The 27,586-nt window shown below is 36.2% G+C and overlaps 1 protein-coding gene across 5 annotated transcripts in view; it reads right to left on the bottom strand.

The window, feature by feature from the left end:
* LOC100115677 (relaxin receptor 1) overlaps positions 1-27,586 on the bottom strand; it is a 276,876-nt gene that overhangs the window by 68,166 nt on the left and 181,124 nt on the right. For 4 of the 5 annotated variants that reach the window (XM_032597905.1, XM_032597904.1, XM_031926775.2 and 1 more), the window contains 4 exons: positions 9,097-9,216; positions 8,939-9,007; positions 8,747-8,858; positions 8,581-8,655 (listed from right to left, as the gene is read on the bottom strand). In XM_032597905.1, coding sequence (XP_032453796.1) covers positions 8,581-8,655; positions 8,747-8,858; positions 8,939-9,007; positions 9,097-9,148 — 308 coding nt within the window. In that variant the 5' untranslated portion in view covers positions 9,149-9,216. The remainder of the gene's footprint in view (positions 1-8,580; positions 8,656-8,746; positions 8,859-8,938; positions 9,008-9,096; positions 9,217-27,586) is intronic. The other variant, XM_031926776.2, reaches the window with a different exon arrangement.

Raw genomic sequence — 27,586 nt, 5'->3', positions numbered from 1 at the left:
GCATTTCTGAACTGTACTATTCTTCGCGGCAAATCGTGAGTTGAGCTAGTTTTCGTTAGAAAATTTTAACTGTGCTAGTCTTCGTAGGGAGCGATGATATTGTCTCGGTCAAATCGAATTTAAGAGGAAACATCCATTCTTTTTGGTCCTACGTAAAAACCTACGATGTGATTCCGATTTCCTATCTACTACTTACTTAAGAGACATTCAAGCGCATAATTTATCGAAAACCGTGAATCTATTTATTTTCCTCTCATTTCGGTTCGACCTACAGCAACGCTGACCTTGGAGTCAATTAACGTGGCGATTGTGACTGTGATATGCTGGATGCTTTCCGGGCGTCGCCGGACGCCATTCGCTCCATTGTTTTTAAGTTACAGGATTATACTAATTCAAGACCTGACAACGTTCCGGCGTTGATTGTAAAGCGTTGCTGGTCTGCCTTAGAGGCGCCTGTCGTGAAGCTCTTATTCTCTTATCGTAAACTTTTATTAAATAAGATTTGGAGTTTCGGAGTCCATGGCGCTTTATTTAACCTCATAGAGTCATATCTTTTAGGGCGCACCCAGGCGGTTCGCATTAGCAGCTGCGTTTCCTTTAGAGTTAGTGTTACCTCTGGTGTGCCGCAGGGTTCCCACTTGGGACCTATCTCATTTTGAATTTTCATTGACAATCTTGTTCCGAGGATCAAGTCGACCAATATCCTACTTTATGCAGATGACGTGAAATTGTTTTCTAAAATTTTAGCACCAGAGGACGTTGTGAATCTACAGAGCGACATGGATTAGCTGTTTAAGTGGACAGAGGAAAATGGGCTCTCCCTGAACATAAGTAAATGCAATTCCATCTCATTCTTTAAAAAGAGAGCCCCTTCTCTTCCTGATTATATTGTAATCGGTAATTTGCTATCTAGAGTGGAGGTAATTAGGGATCTGGGAGTTTACTTCGATGCGTCTCTTAACTTTCCTCATCACATAGACCATGTTGTATCAAAGACGTCATCTCTTGTCGGGTTTATCAAGTAGTTTACCGCAGACTTTACTTGCTTCCGCTCTATTATTCATCTGTGCAGGACCTGCTGGTATCCATTCTGCTTTATTGCTCAAAGATCTGGTCTCCTTTTACGGGCTTGCTTAGTAACGAGTTAAAATCTGTGTAGCACAAATTCTTGCGTTATCTCGCGTCTGATTATCGGTAGGTGACCAGCCTCTCTGAAGTTAGGAAAATCGCTTACAATTTGCGCTTTAATAGCCCGTTGCGAGAAGATACGTACTCTTCGAACCTCGATTTTTATTCGGCAGTAAACCGCATGAAGAGACTATTTAATTTGTTACCGTCTAATATTTCCTGCATTAAAGACTTTGTTACTTTTAAGAACTCTAAGATCTTTTACTACTAGGCTTTAACCACTCGCATGGTGTCATAGTTTAACTAATTTAGTTTAACGTATTCTGCTTGTATTATATTTTGTATTTTTCAAAGGGCTGATAGACCGTGTATGTTTATTAAATAAATAAATAAATGAATATTTATAAAATTCGTCAATTCCGAATCGGACAAGATAACGCAACTTCAAGTGTATCTACCTAATACTTATTGTAAAAATCAAAGCGAATTCACGTATTTATTTTAATAATAAGAATATATTCAAAATTTAGGCAATATCCTCGTTCATAAGAATCTATTAAATATATTTATCTTAATTATAAAATCATAAAACACAATCTCACTATTGTGATAATCCTCCACTACCCGGTATCCCAGACCTCGAATATTATAATATAAATTAACTTGAAATCATAAATTCAATTCACTCTACTCGATCTATCGTCAAAATTACAACGTAGACCAGAAAACGTAGACTGCATTTTTACAATAAATATAACTAATTGCACCCAGGACCAAGAAGAGTGGTGATCGTTTTAGTGTTAATTTATTTTCCCAATCTTTCCACACTCATTCCACCATTATTATTTTTTTTATGTGGCATTTGGAACTCGTAAGTTCATTGCCTCATCCACGCAAGCCTTCCACGCTGCCCTATCTTGTGTCAACCCCACCCAAGATACACCCCTTCGATTGACACCCACCCGTCCTATTTCTACTAGATCCGCTTTTATGTTGTCCTCCCATCTTCGTCTAGGTCTACCTAGAGATCGCGTTACCTTCGCCCTGTCCTTCATGACACGCGCTGACGTAAGGTCGTCTCCCATTCTCGCTAAGTACCCTGCCCACCTCAATCTACGTGATTTTATTATTCTCTTAATATTTGATGACGCGTACAGATTGTGTAACTCATCATTGTGTAGTCTCCTCCATTTCCCGGTTACCTCATATTTCTTCGGTCCGTATATTTTTCGCAAGACTTTATTTTCAAATACCCTAAAACGGTAATTGTCCGCCTGCATAGTGAGAGACCACGTTTCGCGGCCTTATAGAACCACCACCAGGCAGTATTATAGTCCTGTATATTCTTATATTAACGTTTTTAGACAACAGCCTCGACTTAAGTAAATTACTCATGGCGTAGAAGCAAGCATTATCCTAATAGAGTCTCTTATAATCGTACCCAGATACCTGAATTCGCTAACATTTTCAAAAGTAAAATTCCCAACTCTGAGATCTCCCTCCCCTCTGCAGATGCCTAGTTTATCCATAATTATGCACTTTGTTTTTGATTCACTCACTTCCAACCCTGTATCCTCAGCCGCTTTTATGAGGATTTCCGCATTTCTTGCTACCGTTTCCCTACAATCCCCCAGTACATCCAAATCATCTGCGTTGTTCCATTAAGCGTTGCGCCCAGCTGGCTTACCTGCATTTTTCTAACGATATACTCTAACGTTAAGTTGAACAGCACCGTAGAGAGTCCATCCCCTTGTTTTAAACCATCGCGTATCGCGAAGGGTTCTGATACATTACCGCCTACTCGGACCTTTCCCTTGCTTCCGTTTAAACATATTTGAATTAACCTCATGAGTTTTTTTGGTACACCGTGAAGTACTAGAATTTGATACATTTTGCTACGTTTAATAGAGCCGTACGCATATTTAAAATCTATAAATAGCCGGTGTATGGCTTCGCAAAATTCCCACTTTTTCTCTAACAACTGTCTTATGGTAAACATTTGACCGCTCGTCGACCTGCTGCGCCGGAATCCGCACTGATAATCTCCTACTATATATTCTGCAAATGGAGTGAGTCTAGTTTGTATTACGTTTGACAGAACTTTGTAGCACGTCGCTAAAAGTGAGATACCCTTATAGTTATAGCAGCCTCTCTTTCCCCCTTTTTAAAAATCGGTATACTAATCGATTCTTTCCAATTCTTGGGTATTGTTTCATTTTCCCAGATGGTACATACTAGTTTATAGATTTTAAAAGTGAGCTCGACGCTCCCATATTTGAGTAACTCAGCTGGTATAAAATAATTTCCCGCGGCTTTGTTGTTTTTTAGTTTTTTAATCGCGGCCTCTACTTCTTAGTAGCTCGGTTCCTCCACGTGGAGTTCAGCAGTATAAATTTCGTTTCCTAATTCTTCACTATTTTCGTGCACGTTTAATAATTTATCGAAATAATTTTTCCACAGCGACAGTAATTCGCTGTCATTTGTTACGAGGTTCCCGTTTTTGTCCTTCATCAATTGCGCTCTACTCCTAAAACTCTTTCTGATGGCCTTAATTCTTCTGTACATTTCGCGGGGGTTATTTTCCTTACTGTTAGTTTCTATTCTCCTAATTAAGTTCTTTTGATACTCCCGCTTCTTATTTCTGTAGATCGCGCCCGCCTGTTTCCTTACGTTAGAAGACTCTTCTACGGTCCTGTCGCTTCTATTGTGTAAGCTATCTAATTTAGCCTTTTTGCGCCTTTCAAACCAGAGTTCGCACTCTTCGTCAAACCACGGTTTGCTCTTTGGCTTTTTCTTTTTACCCAGTACTTTGTTCGCGGCCTCTTTTATCGTTTTTTCGATGTCCCCCCATAAGCTATTCGGTTCGTCATTTCCCTCCAGCGATGTGTTTGCTTCTTCAAGTGCCTGAAACCTGTTATTAATTCCTATCTTGTACCTAATTCGTTCTGTTCTATCTCGTAGCTTTTCAATATCGAAGCTTTCTACCTTGTTCGTTCGCTTACTATTTTGATTCGCTACTAATCTAGCTCTTAATTTGGCTACTACTAGGAAGTGATCCGAGTCGCTATCTGCCCGTCTATAAGCCCTTACGTCGAGAACGTTAATATGACGTCTTTTTTCAATAAGAAAATGATCAATTTGATTTTGTGTGGCTCCGTCCGGCGATGTTCACGTTGCTTTGTGTATATCCTTGTGCTTAAAACACGTAGTTTTGATTATAAGATCTTTTGCCGCCGCAAAATTTATGACCCTAATACCGTTATCATTGCTGGCTTCGTGCAGACTTTCCTTCCCTATAGTAGGCCTAAACATTTCCTCTCTACCTATTTTAGAATTGAAATCGCCTAATACTATTCTTATGTCGTAAGACGCGAACTGGTCGATTACCTGCTCTAAAGTTTCGTAATAGAGATCCTTAGCTTTTCCTTCTTTATCCTCCGTAGGACAGTATACATTAATAAATACATACCTATACCATTCACCTCCGATGATAATGTACAAGAACCTATCATTGACGGATTTGAAACTTTTAACCGAATGTATGATGCTTTTGCTTACGAGAAATCCGGTGCCTAGGGATCCTCCGCTCCCGGCCCCATACAGGTACGTGAAGTTACCCGTTGCTAGTACTCCGCCGACCCTTAAGTCCCTTTTGGTTTGGTTTTGATTTTTCTGAGCTATAATAGTATGTTAAACCCACGCGCTTTGTTCCGATCGCAGGTGAGTCCACCGTTCTAGAGGTGATAACCCCCATACCTCTCTAGAACTAAGTATGAGAGGTTTCCAACTTTGACAAGGACAGTGTCAACTCGTCGTCAGACACACTACGGTTTCATTCTCGCATCCTAACGCCCCCTGCAAAGCAGCGCGCTTTCGCTGGCATCGTTACTGCGTAAGACCAGGTGACAAATCATTCTTCACATCCACTTTCGGGGCAGTTGTCATCGCTCCCGCATCCTCCTCGGCAGCAGGATTTTTGCCCATTTTTGTAATGTGTGATGAAAGAGATAGATTAAGAGTTAAGAGATAATGTGAAGTGTTTTCTCTTGTGGTGCTTGCGTAGTGTTTCTATATGAATACGTTCGACAGTGTGAGCTCATCACACCCACGCCTGTTCCTATCGGCTGTCCACGACTGCTTATTCAATTTATTCGCAGCTAACCTCTTTCTCAGGGGCTGTTCCTCTATCCGCAACCTAAGGACGCGCTGTGTAGTGGTGATAGGCACCCACCCGTCCGATCTGGGCGAGAACGCCCAAGACCCGCTTAGGGTAGCAGCATTGTAACAGCATTCCACCATTATAGCTTAATTATTTTAAATATATTTTTAAATTCATTGTCTTTTCTTCATATACTTTAAATTTGTTAAAATGAGTGGCCGTATAGATGCTACCATGCAGATAGTAGTGCGGAAAATGGGGGCTAATGCCTAAAAAATTAATCATGTTTAATACTTCACTTTGTACAGTGTATCTTCTTTAAATTTATTTTGTATATGACCTTTTTAACTTTCTTCGCTCACGTGACTTACGTCACTCAATCTTGTACACTTATCTTGATCACTAGTCTCATTGTTCGGTATATTAGTTTCTTCTCCCTATTTTTGGCATCGTGTGTTTGATGATTGAGAATTTAATTTTTTCTTATCTCTTCTTCCAGTATACTATTATCCGTCATCGATGTTTTTAGAAAATTAATCCTCTCTTGAGCCCACAATTTTTTATCACATAATTCTTGACATGCTTTTGTGCTGATTTCTTTTCCATTAGCTACAAAATGTATCTTATTGTTGCTGTAATGATTATCTTGTTCAGGATTATTCAATATTTCTTCACTAAATTGTTGGTCACGTTTACTTATTTCACGATGAATGTTTATTCTATCTACTTCTTTTAATATTGTTTGTTCTCTAGCCCAATAGCGTTCTAGAATACCAGTCATTTGTTTTTCATAAAAATCTAGGCATTCTTTTAATTTTACGGAGTCCTCCTTTTGTTTTGCTAATAAATCTTGCATGTATTTTTTTTTTTAGTTTCTGTGGTCCAAATCTTCTGTTTTGGTGTTTGAAATGTTACAAGTAATTAGATATCTCGAGTCACTTTTATTATTTGAAATTTAGTATTAACTTTCAAATTCGGGTACGCCACCTGACTCTCAGTGTCGTCCTGTCACGGTCGCCATGGAAGGAGACAATCGATGCGACTCAAGCACTTTCCGTGTAAAGTGAAGTGTTCGTGATTGTCTTCTTATGTTCTTCGTACCCTTAGTTACAGTCGCCACCTGCTTGTTACGTACAAGCAGGAAAACTTGTTTATTAATTGATTAATTAAAGTATATCTTCGATAATGGCTGCTGCGACATATATTACTGGTTCAGGAATTTGGAAATATTGGAGCAAGGTCGATTATGGAGAACACTCTGTTGATTAATATTTAATAAACTTTGGATTTATTTATTTATCTGATTTAACAATATATATCGCGTTGTTAATGCGGAGCATAATCACGCTCAGCGTTGACAAGTCTGATCGCTATTAATATTTATGTGCGGAAGCTCTGTTCACTAGAGCAGTTGATTAGTAACTTACTAGTACGAAGCTAATGCGCTCTTATATACTATGCTGTTGGTCCAAAGGGTAGATTATAGGATAGATGTACCCTCTGGCCTAGGCCGTGTGGCATGTGCCGCTAAGTATATGCCATTTGATATTTATCGTTTGGCCTGTGCCGTCGGGCGTGTGCCATTTGATACGTGCCATTTGGCCTATTTAAGGTTATTTTAGGTCAGGGACTTATCCTCCCCTTACAAATATTTATTATTCATTAGCCCCCATTTTCTGCTCTACCATTTGCATGGTAGCACCTAATTGGTCAATCATTTTAACAAATTTAAAGTATTTAAGAGTTTTTAGTAGTAAGTATTTAGAACTTAAAATTTATGTAATTAAATAACATTAAAATCACCTTAAAATGTTTCATGAAGCTAAAATATTTCAATTTTTTTCATAAAATTATGTGATAAAACGTACGAAATCAATACATAACAAAGTAATGTCACAAATCACATATAAACATTACATGAAGAAGTACGTCATTTTAATACATCACAAAATCACGTTAATATTTTCACCAGGGATATTAAAAAGCTTTGAACTTTTAAAAGAAATAATGCGTAATAAATTAAATAGCTTTAGCATTTTCAAAGATTTAAAAATAAATAATATTAAGTGGCCTGAAGTAAAATAAATCTTAAGCGGACAGAACACCTCTAAATCCTGAAAAAAAGAATTATGAGTAAAAATGACAAAATTGAAGTAAATCATTTGAATTTTTTTTTAGTGATATTTAGTATAAATACCTTTAACTTAACCATGCTAAAACCTTAATTATCCCTGCTGGCCCATTGTGGCACTCGGTGCAATGTTTTGTGAATTTTTTCACTGTTCGTAGGATTCCAAGTATACAAATGATTCTTTTGGGCTCAAATTCCAGAAGGATACTTTGTACACCTGTATTTTTGGTATGAATGCAGAGATTTTAATTTAAATGTTTAGAAAGTGTTTTATATCAATTTAAAAATTCAGTATTTTCATCGACAAACCATTTCTAAGCATTCAATTAGGCTCGGAGACGTACACGCCTTCGACTCGTACTGCAAATTTCATTCTCGGTCTAAAAAGCCCACTTTACACCCTTGGTACACAATATACTATTTTGTAACACATGCACGATTTTCGCGTTTTTCGTACCTATTAAGAGGACGTAAAGTACTAGTTTTTTCACCGGTGGACAAAGAAAGTTTGCTGCGGGCAAACAAATTTTTTTAAATATAAATACAAGTTTTAAATATATATATATATATATATATATATATAAGTATATTGGAGTGGAGTTTGCAGTACGAGTCAAGGCGAGTTAGCCCGAGCCACAGACGAGTACTCCTGCAACCACACGAGGCACATATATGCGGCATATGCGGGCAAAAAAAAAATGGAAAGCGCTTGCTAAAATTTTTTTTGCCCGCTGGTCTAAAAAAAAGTTACTTTACGCCCGCTTAATAAGTACGAAAAACGCGAAAATCGTGCTTGTGTTACAAGAAATTAAATATTCTTTCAATGCATGAAAAAGCACCTATTCGTGCACTTATCAAAAAAGGACTATGTTCAACACGAAGGAAGTCTATGGCGCTCTTGACTTCTGCTCGTTCTTATATTATCACCTTCGCTAGAATAAGCTAAATTCCCCTTCATCCACCCCCTAAGTTGCACAATATACTATTTCACGTGTTTCGTTGTTTTACTGCAGGATTGTAGTAATAATAAACCAAAAAATTGACTTAGAAAGGTGTGTCTCCATTTTGAAAATTAATCATTTTCTGATCCCGAAAACTGGCGGATAAAAAAATTTACTCATACATTAAAGTCGAATGCAATTTTTTGCTATTGTAGACTTACAGCTCGTTTCTTAAATTTGGATAATCGCGGAAAAAATCTTCTTTTAAAATTGGTAGTGAACTTGTCCTAAAAGTCCTGAAAGCAAGTTCAATTACGGTAGACAACTAATGTGTCAATAAATGTCAAATCATTCCAAATATATTATAAGTCACCATGAATAACTCACATTGTTAGTATATTTTTCTTTGCAAAAATCTCTGGTATTTTCGGGCCAATGAACTTTTCGCATATTAAAGTGCAATTAAAATACTTGCAATTGATATAGTCTTGAATTTCATCTATTAACAATGTTATAAAATCAATATGGCTATATATATAAGATATATTATAATATTACTAGGATAATAATAAAACTAACTGTCACTATCGTTCAAGCATGTAGTCCAGTTGGGAAAGAGCGATTCCCAAAAGTTATTATAGGAATCAACTAAAAGAATATAAGCGACACGTGATATTAAAAATCCATCAAGCATTTGATTCATCATAATAATTCGTAAAATAAGTATTAAATCTTACAGCAATCGTTTTCATCCTCCCCGCCTGGACAATCTTTCATGTTGTTACACATGTTGCGATGTGTTATGCATTTAGTATTGTTTTGGCAAGGAAATGTACCTTTAGGACAATTGCTGATTCCTGAAAAAAATACACAATTAGATTGACAAACATCATTAATCATCACTATTAATACGTATTATAGTTTCCTCACTTAATCTTTGAGGAGTGTATTTTGTCTTGAGTGTGCGCCTTATTGCAACTTTTTTGCAAGATAAAATCTTATGAGCGATCTTACATAAGATCTGGTACAAGATCTTGTCCAAGATCATAATCAAGATCTAATCATCGATTTCCAATCACCAACCTACGTAAGATTTTACATAAGATCTCACACGAAATCTCACGTGACTTATCTTACGTGATCTTACTTATGACCAGTTTTATGATAAGAAAAATCAGCTTTATCAAATATTGATTTAAGATCTTATGCAAGACCGTGTACAAGATCTTACGCAAGATATTATGTTGGATCTTTTACAAGTTCTTACATAAGATCTTATATAAGTTATTAAGTAAAAACTTAGGTTTCACTACAGAAAAAAAATTTGTTTTGAAAATTTACTCAAGATCTTGAGTAAATTATCAATGAAAAGGTTTTTCTTTTGGTGTTATACAAGATCTTATTTCAAAAGTTACATAGGATCTTATGTAACACTTACAGAATAGCCTTTTTTGTATAATTTACTTAATATCTTACATAAGATCATATGCGGAATCTTAAGTATTATTATTACTCAAAAACAACTTAACCAAAGTAAAAAGGTTAGGCGCGTTTGATGTTTTGCGTATCATCATAAATGTCAATAATTATTTTTGTGACTGTGATATGTTATACTGTGAAATTACATATTAAAAAACAACTAAGATCAATTAAAAAAAGTCAAGTTTACAATCATATTATTTTATTTATAATACGACTAACAAAAAATTATTATGTTCATTAAGGGCACAGTCAAATGATTAGTAATTTAAACTGAAGTAATATATTGATCAATTACAAACAACTCTCAAGATACTTTCTACGTAACATTCTATGCCCCTTATATTTTGTTCATGGTGATGTCTAATTGTAAGTGAAACTTCCCGCATATTTTATTTGTGTACATGAACTTTGAAAATTTTGTTGATGCACTCTATAGCTTTTGATATCTAAAATCAGTTTTTGCACTTAGACAATGAAAGCTATGGAACGCACTACCTCGATCGCGTCATTGTCGATCGCATATACCTGGACAGTAAACATAATGATTCGAACATTTTTGCACCAGGAAGTACAGTGCGCACTGACTCCGTTATCGAGCGCACCCTGGACCGCATTCATGGCCGATATTGACACGTGGATGCAAAAATCTACAGCGCGCAATCTATTTTGATAGCCTCGTCATTGAAGACCCTTGGCACACATCGAGCGTGACCCGTTACCGCGAAATGATATTTGCATGTATGCACGAAAAGTCACGAAATCTACTTCGTGGGCCCCGTCATCAGTGACCACGAATACTCAGAAAGTTTGTGCAGCGACAGTGCGGCAGCTGTTCAAAAACATAACCTTAAATTCAAGCAGACAATGTAAACACATTTACTCTGAAATATTTACTATATGAAATAGATTAATAATAATCTTTTTAATTTTGATCGATAAAAAATCAGTAAATCTTAAATATTTAAAACATTAAGATTGTTTGGAATGTACTAAATTCACTCGAAATATATTAGTATCAATATTTTCTTGTTTTTTATCAATGACGTCTGCTCATGCGAGAAAATATGTATAAAAAGCATAAACAATTGGTTTCTGTGCTCATTCTGCTCTAATCTTTCGAAGCGGTAAGATAATTAAATCATAGCATTTTTATCAATAAAATTTTATAGAATTTTCTTTAAATATTTTTAACTCATTAGAAGCTCTGTAGACTAAACGTTCAGAAGGCTCCCTGGTAGAAACGTAAAGAACTGATTCGCTATCCGTTAGCCAAATCCGAACGACTTGGCCAACGGTTTAACCAACAGTTACCCTTAAATACTGCTTATTTTGTCACATTACAAGCGGTTCGGTTGGTAAACAGATGGTTAAATTTGAAATACTCGTTTGAGGTTAGATTCGATTTAGGAAACCTAGGTAGCACGCTCCATGACTTTCGATGTGTAGATGTAAGTTCTTCTTGAAGATGACGAACACGTTACCCGGGACTCTCGCTGACGATGTCCAGGTGTCCAGCGGGGGAAAAAAATTAAATCTAGTTGGCGCACTCCGTGGCTTTCGATATGCAGATGTAAGTTCTGTTTGAAGATGATGAGCACGTCACTCGAGTCTCTCGTAGACGATGTCTAGGTCTTCGATGAAAGGAAAATAATATAAAATATAGGTAGCGCGCTCTGTGGAAATAATTACTATACAAGACTTCAAAAAATGTTTGAAAATATTGGAAAATTTTGGAAAATTATTGAAAAATTTTGGAACATTTTGAATGTGTTTAAAATTTCCTCAATTTTATATTTCACTAATAAACTGCGATTTGTACTCAGAACTCGACAGGGTATAGGAATCATTACTAGCCGCTGAGATTCTTTGAGACCTGGACATCGTCTACGAGACTCGCTGGTAACGTGTCCATCGTCTTCGAGCAGAACTTACACCTACACACCGCAAACCACGAAGCGCATTACTAACCCTAACATTTTTTCCCATAATAAACACCTGGACAACATTTTTGAGAGTTCCGGGTGACCTGAATAACACTCACGGTGAACATTCACGTAGACATCAAGAGCTTAGCATATTCTATATATTTATTATAGGTATATCACAAACCGAAATTATAAATCACTATAATAGTATTAAAATTTCATAAACTTAAATTACTACATTTTAAATTTTTTCGAACCGATGGTTAAATGTTGGCTAATATTCATGATAAGCGTTGGCCGACATTGTTAGCCAATTCTTAATTCACAGGCCATTTTGGTTGGTTTATTTTCTACCAGGGCTGCGCAAGTTGAGTTTATATAAATAATTTCCTGTTGTTTATCAATGACATCCGCGCATGCGCAAAAATATGTATAAATAGCGTAAAAAATTGTTTCAGTGCTCATTCTGCTCTGAGCTCTAGAAGCAGTAACATCGGTGAATCATTTTTTTTTATTACTAAAATTGTCTGGAATATACTTTTATAGTTATTCACTTGAATTATTACAGTATCAGAATCAGACTAAACGTTCGAAAGGCTGCGTAGGTTGAGTTTATATAAATACTTTCCTGTTATTTATCAATGAACTTTTATTAAATTATTCTGCTCTGACCTGTAGAAGCAGTATGTATGTGTAATATGTATGCGTTGAGATCGGTAAATCATAGTCATAGATAATTTAGTATCAGAAACAGAAACGTTTTGAAGTCTGCGCAGGTTATCATTTATATTATTTCTCATTTGGAGTGTGTTGAATAATTTTAATAACTACAACTTTGTGCATATATTGACTTAATGGGTTTCAATGGAGGGGCGCTGTTCGCTTTGGCGATCGGTGAGACGGATCTGAAATCGTTACCTTTAAGTCGATGCTATTGCACAAGGTTATTTAATTGATGATTTAAATGAGATTTAATATAATAGAGAGGTCACTCTAATTCATAAAAAAAAATATGAACTCGGAAAACCGGAGGACCCGAGAACCGGAAAAACGGAGAACGCAAAAATGGATTTCTCTTTAATATAATAGGGGATTTTTCGGTACACCCGCGGTACGGAAGTTCCTTATAGTTTTGTAAGTGAAAAATGTGTGAAAGCCGAAACCCAAAACATACATCGGAAAAACAAAATAAGGTAGTAGACATCATAGGATGAAAGCGAAAAGACCAAAGCGGAGATTTAATCAGAGATTATAATCTCCGCTATTTTCCAACAAAGGCTAAGCCGAGAACTTAAATATTTATAAAAATGTAGAGGAAAATTAAACGCGAGATTCTCCAACACGTATTGTCAAGCGATATTAACTAATTAATTATACATTATATAAAAAAGCCAAGGAGCGTTCGAAAATCGTAATACCAATAAGCGTACTAGAAGATTTAGAAAGAGAAATACGTATTATATATGTAACTGTATTGGCACATCGGAGCTGTTACAATGCCGCTACCCTAAGCGGGTCTTGGGCGTTGTCGTCCAGATCGGACGGGTGGGTGCCTATCACCACTACACAGCGCGTCCTTAGGTTGCGGATAGAGGAACAGCCCCTGAGAAAGAGGTTAGCTGCGAATAAATTGAATAAGCAGCCGCGGACAGCCGATAGGAACAGGCGTGGGTGTGATGAGCCCACACTGTTGAACGCATTCATCTAGAAACACTACGCAAGCACCACAACAACAAAAACACTTCACATTATCTCTTATCTCTCAATCTATCTCTTTCATCACACATTACAAAAATGGATCAAAATCCTGCTGCCGAGGAGGATGCGGGAGCGATGACAACTGCCCCGAAATGGGATGTGTAGAATGATTCGTCACCTGGTCTTACGCGGTAACGATGCCAGCGAAGACGCGCTGCCTTGCAGGGGGGCGTTAGGATGCCAGAATGAAACCGTAGTGTGTCTGACGACGAATTGACACTGTCCTCGTCAAAGTCGGAAAGCTCTCATACTTAGTTCTAGAGAGGTATGGGGGTTATCACCTCTAGAACGGTGGACTCACCTGCGATCGGAACAGGATCCGAAGCGCGCGGGTTTAACATAACATCATGGCTCAAAAAAATCAAATCCGAACCAAAAGGGACTTAAGGGTCGGAACTTGGAATGTTCGCAGTCTATACAGAGCAGGTGCGTTTAAAGAACTCGTAAAGGAAGCTGATAGGTACAATCTAGATTTGGTAGCAATACAGGAATCGCGGTGGCCAGATGGCGGAGTACTAGCATCGGATAACTTCACGTACCTGTATGGGGCCGGGAGTGGGGGATCTCTAGGCACCGGATTTCTCGTAAGCAAAAGCATCATACATTCGGTTAAAAGTTTCAAATCCGTCAATGATAGGTTCTTGTACATCATCATCGGAGGTGAATGGTATAGGTATGTATTTATTAATGTACACTGTCCTACGGAGGATAAAGAAGGAAAAGCTAAGGATCTCTATTACGAAACTTTAGAGCAGGTAATCGACCAGTTCGCGTCTTACGACATAAGAATAGTATTAGGCGATTTCAATTCTAAAATAGGTAGAGAGGAAATGTTTAGGCTTACTATAGGGAAGGAAAGTCTGCACGAAGCCAGCAATGATAACGGTATTAGGGTCATAAATTTTGCGGCGGCAAAAGATCTTATAATCAAAACTACGTGTTTTAAGCACAAGGATATACACAAAGCAACGTGAACATCGCCGGACGGAGCCACACAAAATCAAATTGATCATTTTCTTATTGAAAAAAGACGTCATATTAACGTTCTCGACGTAAGGGCTTATAGACGGGCAGATAGCGACTCGGATCACTTCCTAGTAGTAGCCAAATTAAGAGCTAGATTAGTAGCGAATCAAAATAGTAAGCGAACGAACAAGGTAGAAAGCTTCGATATTGAAAAGCTACGAGATAGAACAGAACGAATTAGGTACAAGATAGGAATTAATAACAGGTTTCAGGCACTTGAAGAAGCAAACACATCGCTGGAGGGAAATGACGAACCGAATAGCTTATGGGGGGACATCGAAAAAACGATAAAAGAGGCCGCGAACAAAGTACTGGGTAAAAAGAAAAAGCCAAAGAGCAAACCGTGGTTTGACGAAGAGTGCGAACTCTGGTTTGAAAGGCGCAAAAAGGCTAAATTAGATAGCTTACACAATAGAAGCGACAGGACCGTAGAAGAGTCTTCTAACGTAAGGAAACAGGCGGGCGCGATCTACAGAAATAAGAAGCGGGAGTATCAAAAGAACTTAATTAGGAGAATAGAAACTAACAGTAAGGAAAATAACCCCCGCGAAATGTACAGAAGAATTAAGGCCATCAGAAAGAGTTTTAGGAGTAGAGCGCAATTGATGAAGGACGAAAACGGGGACCTCGTAACAAATGACAACGAATTACTGTCGCTGTGGAAAAATTATTTCGATAAATTATTAAACGTGCACGAAAATAGCGAAGAATTAGGAGACGAAATTCACACTGTTGAACCCCACGTGGAGGAACCGAGCTACCTAGAAGTAGAGGCCGCGATTAAAAAACTAAAAAACAACAAAGCCGCGGGAAATGATTCTATACCAGCTGAGTTACTCAAATATGGGGGCGTCGAGCTCACTTTCAAAATCTATAAACTAGTATGTGCCATCTGGAAAAATAAAACAATATCCGAAAATTGGAAGGAATCTATCATTATACCGATTTTTAAAAAGGGGGATAAGACAGACTGCAATAACTATAGGGGTATTTCACTTTTAGCAACGTGCTACAAAGTTCTGTCAAACGTAATACAAGCTAGACTCACTCCATTCGCGGAAGATATAGTAGGAGATTATCAGTGCGGATTTCGGCGCAACAGATCGACGAGCGATCAAATTTTTACCATAAGACAGTTGTTAGAGAGAAAGTGGGAATTTTTCGAAACCATACACCAACTATTTATAGATTTTATAAAAGCATACGACTCTATTAAGAAAAAACTCGTGAGATTAATTCAAATATGTCTGAACGGAAGCACGGGAAAGGTCCGAGTAGGCGGTAATGTATCAGAACCCTTCATGATACGCGATGGTTTAAAACAAGGGGATGGACTCTCTACGGTGCTGTTCAACTTAATGTTAGAGTATGCCGTTAGAAAAATGCAGGTTAGCCAGATGGGCGCAACGCTTAATGGAACAACGCAGATACTAGGCTACGCAGATGATTTGGATATACTGGGGGATTGTAGGGAAACGGTAGCAAGAAACGCGGAAATCCTCATAAAAGCGGTGGAGTATACAGGGTTAGAGGTGAGTGAATCAAAAACAAATTACATGATTGTGGATAAGCTAGGGATCTGCAGAGGGGAGGAAGATCTCAGAGTTGGGAATTTTACTTTTGAAAAGGTTAGCGAATTCAGGTATCTGGGTACGACAATAAATGATAGAAACGAGATTAATGTCGAAATAAATAAGAGACTCCATTCGGGTAATGCTTGCTTCTACGCCGTGAGTAATTTACTTAAGTCGAGGCTGTTGTCTAAAAACGTTAAAATAAGAATATACAGGACAATAATACTGCCGGTGGTTCTGTACGGGTGCGAAACGTGGGCTCTCACTAAGAAGGCGGACAACCGTTTTAAGGTATTTGAAAATAAAGTCTTGCGAAAAATATACGGGCCGAAGAAAGATGAGGAAACCGGGGAATGGAGGAGACTACACAATGATGAGTTACACAATCTGTACGCGTCACCAAATATTAACAGAATAATAAAATCGCGCAGATTAGGATGGGCAGGGCACGTAGCGAGAATGGGAGACGACCGTACGGCAGCGCGTGTCATGAAGGGCAGGCCGATGGTAACGCGACCTCTAGGTAGACCTAGACGTAGATGGGAGGACAACGTAAAAGCGGATCTAGTAGAAATAGGACGGGTGGGTGTCGATCGGAGAGGTGCATCTAGGGTGCGGTTGACACAAGATAGGGCAGCGTGGAAGGTTTGCGTAGATGAGGCGATGAACTTTCGAGTTCCAAATGCCATGTAAAAAAAAAAAAATTGGCACATCGGAGAGAGGCGAGAATAAAATGCAAGGCCAAAATTGTTCAACTAACGTTCTTCACACGCCCTTTTTTTAAAAAAACATTCTTCGTTGGCACATCAAAGGAAGGCGAGCAAAGCGAGGAATAAATCTAAACCCAAAATACTTAAACCAACGTATCCCACGCAGTCCAAGTATTTTATATTTTAGTTGAAAAAAATAAGCCGCTATATAAGGTACCGAGTGATTCAAATAATTTAAAGGGAAGATTAGCGCTATTGAAATACGCCGAAGATCAGCAGCTCGCATTATTTAGAAAACCAATTAGTGTTCGCACAGTATTCGACTATAAATCGCACAATTGCGTACGTTTATTATGACTGTAATTGATGATATTTGTCTCCTCTTACAATTTTCACTTTTAATACTGCTGTATATCAAATAGGTGCAAATTAGAAAATAATTATAAATCCTGTATGCACTAAGAATCGAATATGCTATAAATGCAATATTTAAGTTTTTATAAGATTGAGTGAATTTGTATTACTTTTCTGTTTACTTTTCACATGTATATAATCAAAATTGTTTAGTATAAGCCATGAGAGATATCTTGATTTAGCCGCATCTGTAACAGAACTTTTTAAAAACGAAAAAGTTGAACTTTATTACGAATCAGGATACACAACACATAGGACAGTGAATGGAAAACAAATTTCCGAAAAAAAGAATGCTAGTGGACTCTTGTATCAAAGTTATGAGCGATGGAAAGAGTGTATGCGTAAAGCTAATCTCATTAAAGTAACTTATGTACAAAAGAGAACGAATTCTGATAGTAACGATTATAATATATCGAAATTTTATTTTTTTGTACATATCCTATACAGGGTGACCCAATTTAAACGGGCACCGCTCATAACTCGTCAGGGACAGCCACAATCGAAAAAATGATAGAGACCAAAGTTGTAGGATATCGAAGGGGCAACCCGATGGTGACCTTGGATTTGACCTTGAACGCGTTTTTCAAGGTCATTTGAAGGTCAACTTTGGATTTTTAAATAGGAACCCCATTCTTTTATTGCGGGAATGGAAAGAGCGGTAAATTTTACGTTCAGAATGGTATGTTCGGTTGCGGCACTGAAGGTCATCTCAATGTCCTGCAGCCAGAATGAAACCCCGCCTACGTAATTCCTCTAGCAACGCCAAATTAAAAAAAAGTGGTAGAGACCAAAGTTGTTGTATAGGGGGGGGGGGGAGAATTGTGACCTCGAATTTGAGCCAGTCCTACAAGGTCATTTCAAGGTCAAATTATTTTTTTTTCAAACTTTACTTTTACTTTGTATCCGAGATGAAATCCCTTCTTAGATGTTCTCTGTCCAGCGGCCAAGACGCAAATGAGCCCTCGCTAGCGTCCAAACATAAGTCTCGCTATTCCCCGAATGATCCCTTCCGACGGTTAACTTGCGAATGACTCCTCTAGGTGGTCGCCACCTACCTACCCGAACTCCTGATGTGCGAAAAATAAAAATGGCTCCCGAAATAAGCCTTTTAAAATAAGTCCCGCGCTCAGTCTTGCCACCGCGACTCCGTCGAACCTTCCCCTACGACGCTTAACTCACGAATGATTTTCAAGCAGGCGCCCCGGCCCCGCGCCGTACCTGCCGCTCGAACTTTCGATTTGCAAAAATAAAAATAGCCTCCGAAAATTGTCGAAAGAGTCTCACACTCGGCCTTCCGCCAAAAATATTAACGAAAATTTTTATTAAAAAGCCAATCATCGATACAGAAAAAGATTAAGTAAAACATCGAAGTATTGTAGAAAAACGTCAAAGTTTGATAAAAACGTAAAAAAAATATTAAATGTTTTATTTTTGAAAAATCATAAATTGATAAACCGTAATGCCAAAATATGAATAGAATTTTACAATAAAAAGCCATCGATACAGAAAAAGAAAAAGTAAAACATCGAAGTATAAAGTAAAAAAGTTTTTATATTTATTTTACACACATTTATTATTTGAATCAGAAATAAATTGCATTATGTTTTTTTAAATAACGTTGTTGTTTTTCCATTTAATTTATTCATAAATTATTATTGTTTTAAGTATACATAGATATACATACATACGTATGTTTGTATACATATGCTATACACACATACATGTAAACACGCATGTTGAAAATACATATGTATAAGCAGAATTATAAAGTTTGTAATACATACCATGTCGTCACACAGATTATACATACAATTACTGGCAACAGTTAATATAATTATTTAGTGATAATTCCACTGTATAAATATTTTAATTCTATTAGAAATATTTTTGCAGCAGAAATTGGTAGGTACTTAAATTTTTTGCACTTTTCTATTAGATAAGTAATAATAAACAACCAACAACACTAAAAAATGTATGTTCATTATTTAAACTTGTACAATATGTAAGCTGTAAAATATTGTATTTAACACGATAATAATTAATTAATAACATACATATTAATATAAAATATTGCATCTAAAGTTATGTTAATGTAAAAAAATTTTTATCTAACGTAACAGAATATTTATTATTGTTAACAAATGAAGATTGTACTTTTTACATCATTTCATTTAATATTAAAAATAATACGAATATACATTTTCTATTAAAATTTTTGTATTAATGTCTTGTATAAAAAAAGTTCTGCAATACGTAATGAAGGAATTTCTTGAAGAATCAATTTACTTAAAATTAAAAAATGTTTGATATAATTTCAAGTCATAGCGATTATTCTAGAAAATATTGTTTAAGAGCTAAATATTCCGATTAATTACCCATATTTTAAATGTATGTATAAGTTTGATTTCACTTCATAAAATTTAATAAGTTAAAATAAATCTTTTACTAAAATACAATTTTAACTATTTTATAAGTTATCTATTAAAATTTACTTTTAACACTTTTGGAATTACAAAATATTTATTTATTATCTATTTCATAAAAGCTTCCTAATCAATAAATTATTTTATAATAAAAAATTAATAATTACTATTTGCAATTAAATAATTGTTTAAGTAGTTTTTTATTTATTATTTTTTGCAGAAAACAGTCTAAGTTCTAGTAATGCAGTAGAATTTTTAAATTTACTTAGATATTTATCGACTTCAAATACTAATTTAATAATTGAAAATATGTGATTTGAGTCATTTTTTTTATTTTTGTAATATTTATAATCTAAGTAAATATGCCGGACTATAGTCGAAGCGAAATTGTTGATATTTTATTGATTTTGGGAGAGTGTCGAAGAAATTATAATGCAGCAGCACAATTATATCGGAGGCGTTTCCCAAACAGAAATCATCATCCATCTCGAAGTACGATCCAGAGAATTGAACAGCGAGAGAGGCGAGGACCTCAAAGATGGTACGCTAAATGATTAAAATCTTTTCTTCTATTTTAAATTTACTACTTCGTTTAAAGTGCAACATTTTACACGCTTTCAGGATCCGGAGTCGAAAAAGTGGGTGCTGTTTGAAAAAAAATAATTTGACCTTGAAATGACCTTGTAGGACTGGCTCAAATTCGAGGTCACAATTCTCCCCCCCCCCCCCCCCCCTATACAACAACTTTGGTCTCTACCACTTTTTTTTAATTTGGCGTTGCTAGAGGAATTACGTAGGCGGGGTTTCATTCTGGCTGCAGGACATTGAGATGACCTTCAGTGCCGCAACCGAACATACCATTCTGAACGTAAAATTTACCGCTCTTTCCATTCCCGCAATAAAAGAATGGGGTTCCTATTTAAAAATCCAAAGTTGACCTTCAAATGACCTTGAAAAACGCGTTCAAGGTCAAATCCAAGGTCACCATCGGGTTGTCCCCTCGATATCCTACAACTTTGGTCTCTACCAATTTTTTTAATTTGGCGTTGCTAGAGGAATTACGTAGGCGGGGTTTCATTCTGGCTGCATGACCTTGCGATGACCTTCAGTGCCGCAACCGAACATACCATTCTGAACGTAAAATTTACCGCTCTTTCCATTCCCGCAATAAAAGAATGGGGTTCCTATTTAAAAATCCAAAGTTGACCTTCAAATGACCTTGAAAAACGCGTTCAAGGTCAAATCCAAGGTCATCATCGGGTTGCCCCTTCGATATCCTACAACTTTGGTCTCTACCATTTTTTCGATTGTGGCTGTCCCTGACGAGTTATGAGCGGTGCCCGTTTAAATTGGGTCACCCTGTATATCCTATAAATTAAATTCTTAATAAACACTATTTAATTTTTAGTAACGCCTACAGAACTTGATTTGTCCGTACTGCAAAAAACGTCGAATGATTTAGAAGCTCATGAACAAAATGCAATAAAGGAAGTTTGGAAAAAAAGTCGTAACCATAGGTTCAAAACGGTATATACTAATGAAAGTGGTCTACAAATTATAAATGCGTATGGAATTTTAAAAACTCAATTTGCACCGCAGTTGGTAAAATTTTCTAATAACTTGGAATTTTTTACTTTAATAATTTAGTGATCTTTTTTAAAATCGTAAATTTAAAATTGGTTAAATTATGCACTAATTTATGGTTTAGATATGTTTGGATTTTGAAAGTCAAGTTACCGTAGATATACAAAATAAAGATAATCAGATATTGACATCAAATCGATTGAAGCAAGACTGGCCTGCAATAGCAAACGCAATAATTGAAGTTGCTAAAAAAAATGTTAGCCAACTAAAAGCTAAAAAAGATTTTATCGCGTCAATTATCCCAGATTACAAGGAATTGCTCGACGTATTGAAAGCTAACGAAACCTTGCATAATAATGGTAAAACTACTAATTTCTATTAAAAATATAAGTCACATTACACATAGGTTGCCTACATGTTTTAAAATAATTGCATTTCAGAATATAAAAATCCGTTAGCATTTTTGCTACACGTGTCATTGTTAAAGCATCCATACAGAAAACCACGTGATTGTACTTGGACAGTAACGAGAGGACAGATCAGCAAATTTTATATACAGCATATTGAGGTAAAAAGCATTCGTCTTGTTTTTAATGTACTTAGTTAGTTTTATTACTTTTTTTGAATATTGTTTTAAAGGGGCACGAAAACTTTGAAGATTCGGTAAAAGAGCATCGTACAAGTTTTAATGATAATTACTTGAAAAGTATACCGTATACCGTATTTTGCGGTAGTCTCGATTCTCTACAGTGTTGTCATGTAATAATCGCTGACAATTATTATAATTTTACAAATTGTATTGAAGCGATCGACTTCCTCTTCAAACTTTTTATTAGTTTAAAAATAGACTATCCTGTTATAACTGCTCACTTTTGGGCATTTATTCAACGCTATGTATATAAATTAGAAAAGGAAAGGCGAACAGTAGGTAGTCGATTAATTAATGAGTTTGTTTTCGAATTAGTAAATACTCCGAAAGTTGGGTAGTTCTCAAATAAAGTAGCTCGTAAGTCGTTTGTAGTTAATAAGCAAAACGTTTGTGTTCAAAAAATCGTAGTCATTAATATAGTAATATCGTAGTATAATAAAGTATAGAGTTATAAATTACTCTAAAATAATAATATATAATGGATATTCAGGAAAAAATATTGAAGATAACCTGTCAATTGTATGGCAACTTGAACCTTTCAAGAACGGATATTCAATTTGTTATTGAGTTGATGCAAAATTTAATTCCGAATGTTTACAACCCTTTTTTATATGAACAATTGTCTACCAATTTGAATAATGGTGTCGATCACGAAGTTAGTGAGGAAATAATAAAAACTTTTGAAAAATGGCAAAATTCCTTTTTACAATTTAGCAGCAAAGACAAAAGATTGAGATATTATAAAAAAATTGGCTTACTTTCGGAGCCAGAAGACTGTTGCTTAGCTACTAAAGAAATCACTACATCGAATGGAAAAAAGCTTGTTGTGCAAGACAAGAATGTTATAATGACGCATATACCATTGAAAACATCGCTCAAGAATTTGCTTGAGATCAATGGATTGTTCAATGCACTTACAAAGTATATGGAATTTTTAAATAATGACAAAACAGCCATGACGAATTTTTTTCAAGGCCAGCTATGGCAAAAACAGATATTGACATTTGATAAAAATGGTATCGTTCTCCCTTTATTCGGATATTTCTATGATGTGGAAACAGGTAACAGCTTAGTATCCCATGCGAAAAATAACGAAGTTGGAGCAGTCTATGTTACGTTACCTTCCTTGCCTCCAAACTTCACCTCTAAACTTGAGAGCATTATTTTATCTGATATATTTTATACAAATGACAGAAAACAATACGGCAACTGTGTCATTTTTAAGCGATTTATCGACGAACTGAACGATTTACGCGAAAATGGAATTGAGTTGGTTATAAAAGAGAAAAACTAATCCCGAACCGTAAAAGTATATTTCATAACTACTCTCATACTCGGTGACAACCTTGGAATTAATAGTATCTTTGGATTCACATCGTCTTTCTCGAAAACTTTCTGGTGCCGAATTTGCTACGTAAATGCAGACGCTATGCATACTTTAGTGTGCGAGGATGAAAGTTTATTGCGGACTGCTGACAAATATGAAGAGGATGTACAAAAAATATGTTTTTCTGACAACGGTATTAGAGAAAAATGTATTTTTAACGCCGTAAAAGATTTTAATGTAATTGAAAATTCAAGTGTAGACGTTATGCACGATACATATGAGGGAGTTTGTAATTACGTCATGGCGGAAATTTTATTAAAGCTCGTAGTAGAAGATAAATTACTTAATATAGATTATATTAATTATAGGTTGCGTTCTATGGATTTCGGTTTTGAAGCCTCTAATTTACCACCCTCGATTAATTTAGATTATCTTAAAAATAATCGAAGATTGAAAATGTCTGCAGCTGAAAGCTTATTTTTTACGCGTTATTTTGGTGTAATCGTAGGCGGCGTTATAGACTCTGACAACGAATATTGGAAATTGTATAAAAAATTAAGAGCATTAATTCATTTTCTTACTGCACAATCTTTAACATATTCTCATATATTGCAAATTGAAAGATTAATTATTGAATTAAATGATATGTACCTTCAACTCATTGGAAATTTAAAACCGAAATTCCATCTACTCGTTCATTATCCAAAACAACTATTGAAAAATGGACCAGTTTCTAAATTCTCATCAATGAGATTCGAATCGTATCACCGAATAATAAAATTAATTCTATCCCATTCATCTTCGCATCAACAAATTTTAAAGACTATAAGTTTAAGATATACATTATCGCAAATGGGCTTACAATTTTCAGAATATGAATATGACTATATAACATTCGGCCCCACGGTATGGGATAACTCAAACGAAAATGCGATAAAAAATGTTACAATTAATAGTTTTTGTTATAAAAAAGACAGTATTATTGTACAGGACTTCAAAGATGATATGCCAATGTTTGGCAAAATCAACAAAATTGTGTTTGATGATAAAATTATATTTTATTACTCAGCTTTAATTAGTGTAGGGTTTAATACTGATTATTTTACGTACAGTGTTAATTATTTAGATTCAGACGAACATACAATTATGTACGATGCATTAGCAAACAAAATTCCCGGCTTGTTATTTGAAGAAGAAGATGCTTTGTTCGTCGCTACCAGACACACTTTATAAGTTCTTTAATAAAAAAAAATGCAATAAATTTTCTTTGCTATTTCTCCTTGAAATCTTGACGCGCATGATTTTTCTACGCGAAAATCTCCCGATGCGTTTTTCAGCCGGGGCACTGAAAAACAGGTGCCGGGCAGCCTCGCGCACGCTGCTCGGAAAAGAAAAACATGGTGCCGCGCCCCCCACCACGCCGTACGCGGCCGCGCGCCTCAATCTGCTTCGGGCAGCTCTCTCGACGCTGCCGGCAGCGCCGCCGCTAGTGCTTTGTTTTTTCCGTGTATGGCAAATATCCGTTATGGCTGGCAAACTATTTATTATTGCTGTTTTTACACTTGTTTACATTTTTTGTGAACTTTCTTGAGGAATCAAAACCATTTTTCGTGCTCTTTCCATTTTTTATGCGTTTAGAAAAATATCCAAAATAGATGGCAACAGAAAACCTAGAAAACGCCCTCCTTTTTGTACAATAATGCGCTTTTTACTCTTCAAAGAATTTTTTTTTCGTTTTGTAACTTTTGTTAAATTACGCAGAATTGTTTTATACTTTTCCAGCTTATTTTTTTCCGTGACGTTTAAATATACAACACCTTTTAATACGTTCAATGCACACTCACAAATGTACTTTACAAGTTTTTCATCGGCAGTACGCAATAATGCTAGTCGTTGTTCTTTATTAGAATGTCTCAATGCCTGCAACAAAACAAAATATTTTTTTCATCAAAAGGCGATGCGTTATTCTTCTTTCTAATCAACGCTCAACTCTCACGAGATGCTCGCTTCGCCATTGTCGGATTATAACTGAACCGATATTTTCTCTTTACACAACATTTAACTTGCTGTACTGACTCGACAAATATTTGGGAATATAAACATAATGATATTCATCATCAGGAAATATACAACTACGGAAACATAACTCCTCAGGTGTACTCTGCTTCAAATCAATAACTAAATAAGAATACGGCTTTATAGTACTATCATAATAAGCTTCTTGCAAAAGCTCCCGAGAATTCTTAAATAAAACCATATAATACGCATTCAGCGATATATCGCGCTGCCCTTTGTGAAATATATTCTGCCATATGTAAATAACCGATGCATTACGATGATGACTACCCTTACTAAACAAATCTATTATTGTACCATTATTCGCTAACTCGCGCATCAAATCATCAATTTTCGTTTTTCCGGATCGTTCAAATAGTCCTCTTTCCGCGGTAATCCTTCACGAAATTCAATCTCTACATTCTCCACTCTATAACTTTCTTGCCATTCACTATAATAAAATATTATTCTATCAAACTTCACATTAGCCAACACATCAAGATGCTTTAAAAATCTCTGTACGAACACTGTTTTACCTGCGGAGGTAGGACCAGCGCAAATCATAGTCCACGGGTGCATAAAATAAGTATTCATTTTAGCATATAATGACACAGTGACAAAAAGTACTATACGCGGTCCAAGACCCTTCTTGACCGCCACTCGCTCTTGCGTCATCACCTCCCACCGCGAGACCCAACTAGACTTGCCCCGACGAGCCACGGCGCCACCCCTCTCCTCTTTTTACCTCCCCTACCTGTCTGCCTGGGCTTGACCCTCTCTACTAACGCTATATATTACATATTGTTTGTACAGAAAGATTCAGAAACAATGATTTCAGCCAAATTACTTTGTTTTTCCCACAAGGTTTCTATTGTATATGCGAGGAAGAGGTAAATAAAGACGACTACACTCTGTTACGGTTCAGGACCGACTGACTTTATTGCCTGCCTTCTCACATTCTATACTATCGTTATAGATACACACATTCGTACACATTCGTACATCACATATCTTACACCCTTCCCCGTTTTATTCAGTTATCAAAGTTGATAGACATTATACCTTTACAAATAATGCGTAGCATCGTATGGTGTTACATTTCGCTTTAATCTAGTTGATTTTCTTAAAACTATCGCTGAATTTTCGCTGCTTACATTATCTCGCACATTAGTACTAACATCTATTTTACTTTGATCATTTTCGCTTTCCTGCCAATGTTGTATTTGATCGAAATGTCTTTTATGCTCTTTCTCTCCTCCTTCCTTAAATTTTATTATACAGTTTCTTGGAGGTGATTTTCTAACAATTTTGGCTTCCGACATTTCCGGGTGATGTTTTCGAAAATCCTTTGCCATTATTACGTCGCCTTCTTCAAAGTTTTCTTTTCTACTACCTTTGAAGTGCTTTTTTTTGCATATATTGCTTTGATTCAACGTGATATCTCGTTTCTGGCCGTAATAATAACAAAGGAGTTTTCAGTTCTCTTTTAAACAACAAGTTGGCCGGAGTTTCATTCGTTGTTGCATGTTTTGTTGTTCTGTATGAGAATAAAAACATTTGTATAGCAGTTTTCACATCTACTTTCGAGCTTTGTACAATCGCTTTGAGTTTACGCTTAAATGTTTTTACAAGATTTTCCGCAGCTCCATTTGTCGCTGGATGTTTCGGCGCTGAAAAATCTTGTTTTATTCCTAATTGCTTGAGAAACTTTTTGTATTCGTCGCTCGTAAACTGCGTTCCTGAATCAGTTACAATATGGTTCGGTAGCCCATGCGTTGTAAACATTTCTCGGAATTTTTCTATCGTTGCTTCTGCTGATATATTTTTCATAATGAAAATTTCAGGCCACTTAGAATAGGCATCGATTACTAAAAGGTAAGTTTGCCCCAAATATGGCCCCGCAAAGTCTGCATGAAGTCTTTGCCAAGGTTGGCTTGGCCATGGCCATGGAGTTAATTCCATTCTAATTGGATTGTCTTTAGATTCAACACACCATTTGCAATATTTAGATTTATCTTCTAAATTTTTGTCTATATTAGGCCACCAAACCACCGACCTTGCCAAACTCTTCATTTTAACTATCCCAAAGTGACTTTCGTGCAATTTTTCGATTACCTTTTCTCTTAATTTAGGTGGAACGATAACTCTCTGTCCCCACATTAAACATTCCTTTTCGACGTGAATTTCGTCTTTACGCAGTGCATATGGTTGCAACTCATTGGGCCAACTTTTAAGACTACAGTCAGGCCATCCTTCTATTACCATCCGCTTCACGATGGATAGAGTCTCGTTTTTAGCAG

The sequence above is a fragment of the Nasonia vitripennis genome, chromosome 3, assembly GCF_009193385.2.
Source record: "Nasonia vitripennis strain AsymCx chromosome 3, Nvit_psr_1.1, whole genome shotgun sequence".
Lineage (NCBI taxonomy): Eukaryota > Metazoa > Arthropoda > Insecta > Hymenoptera > Pteromalidae > Nasonia > Nasonia vitripennis.
The sequence above is the reverse complement of the archived record's forward strand: the minus strand, read 5'-3'. Positions and strand labels throughout refer to the sequence as shown.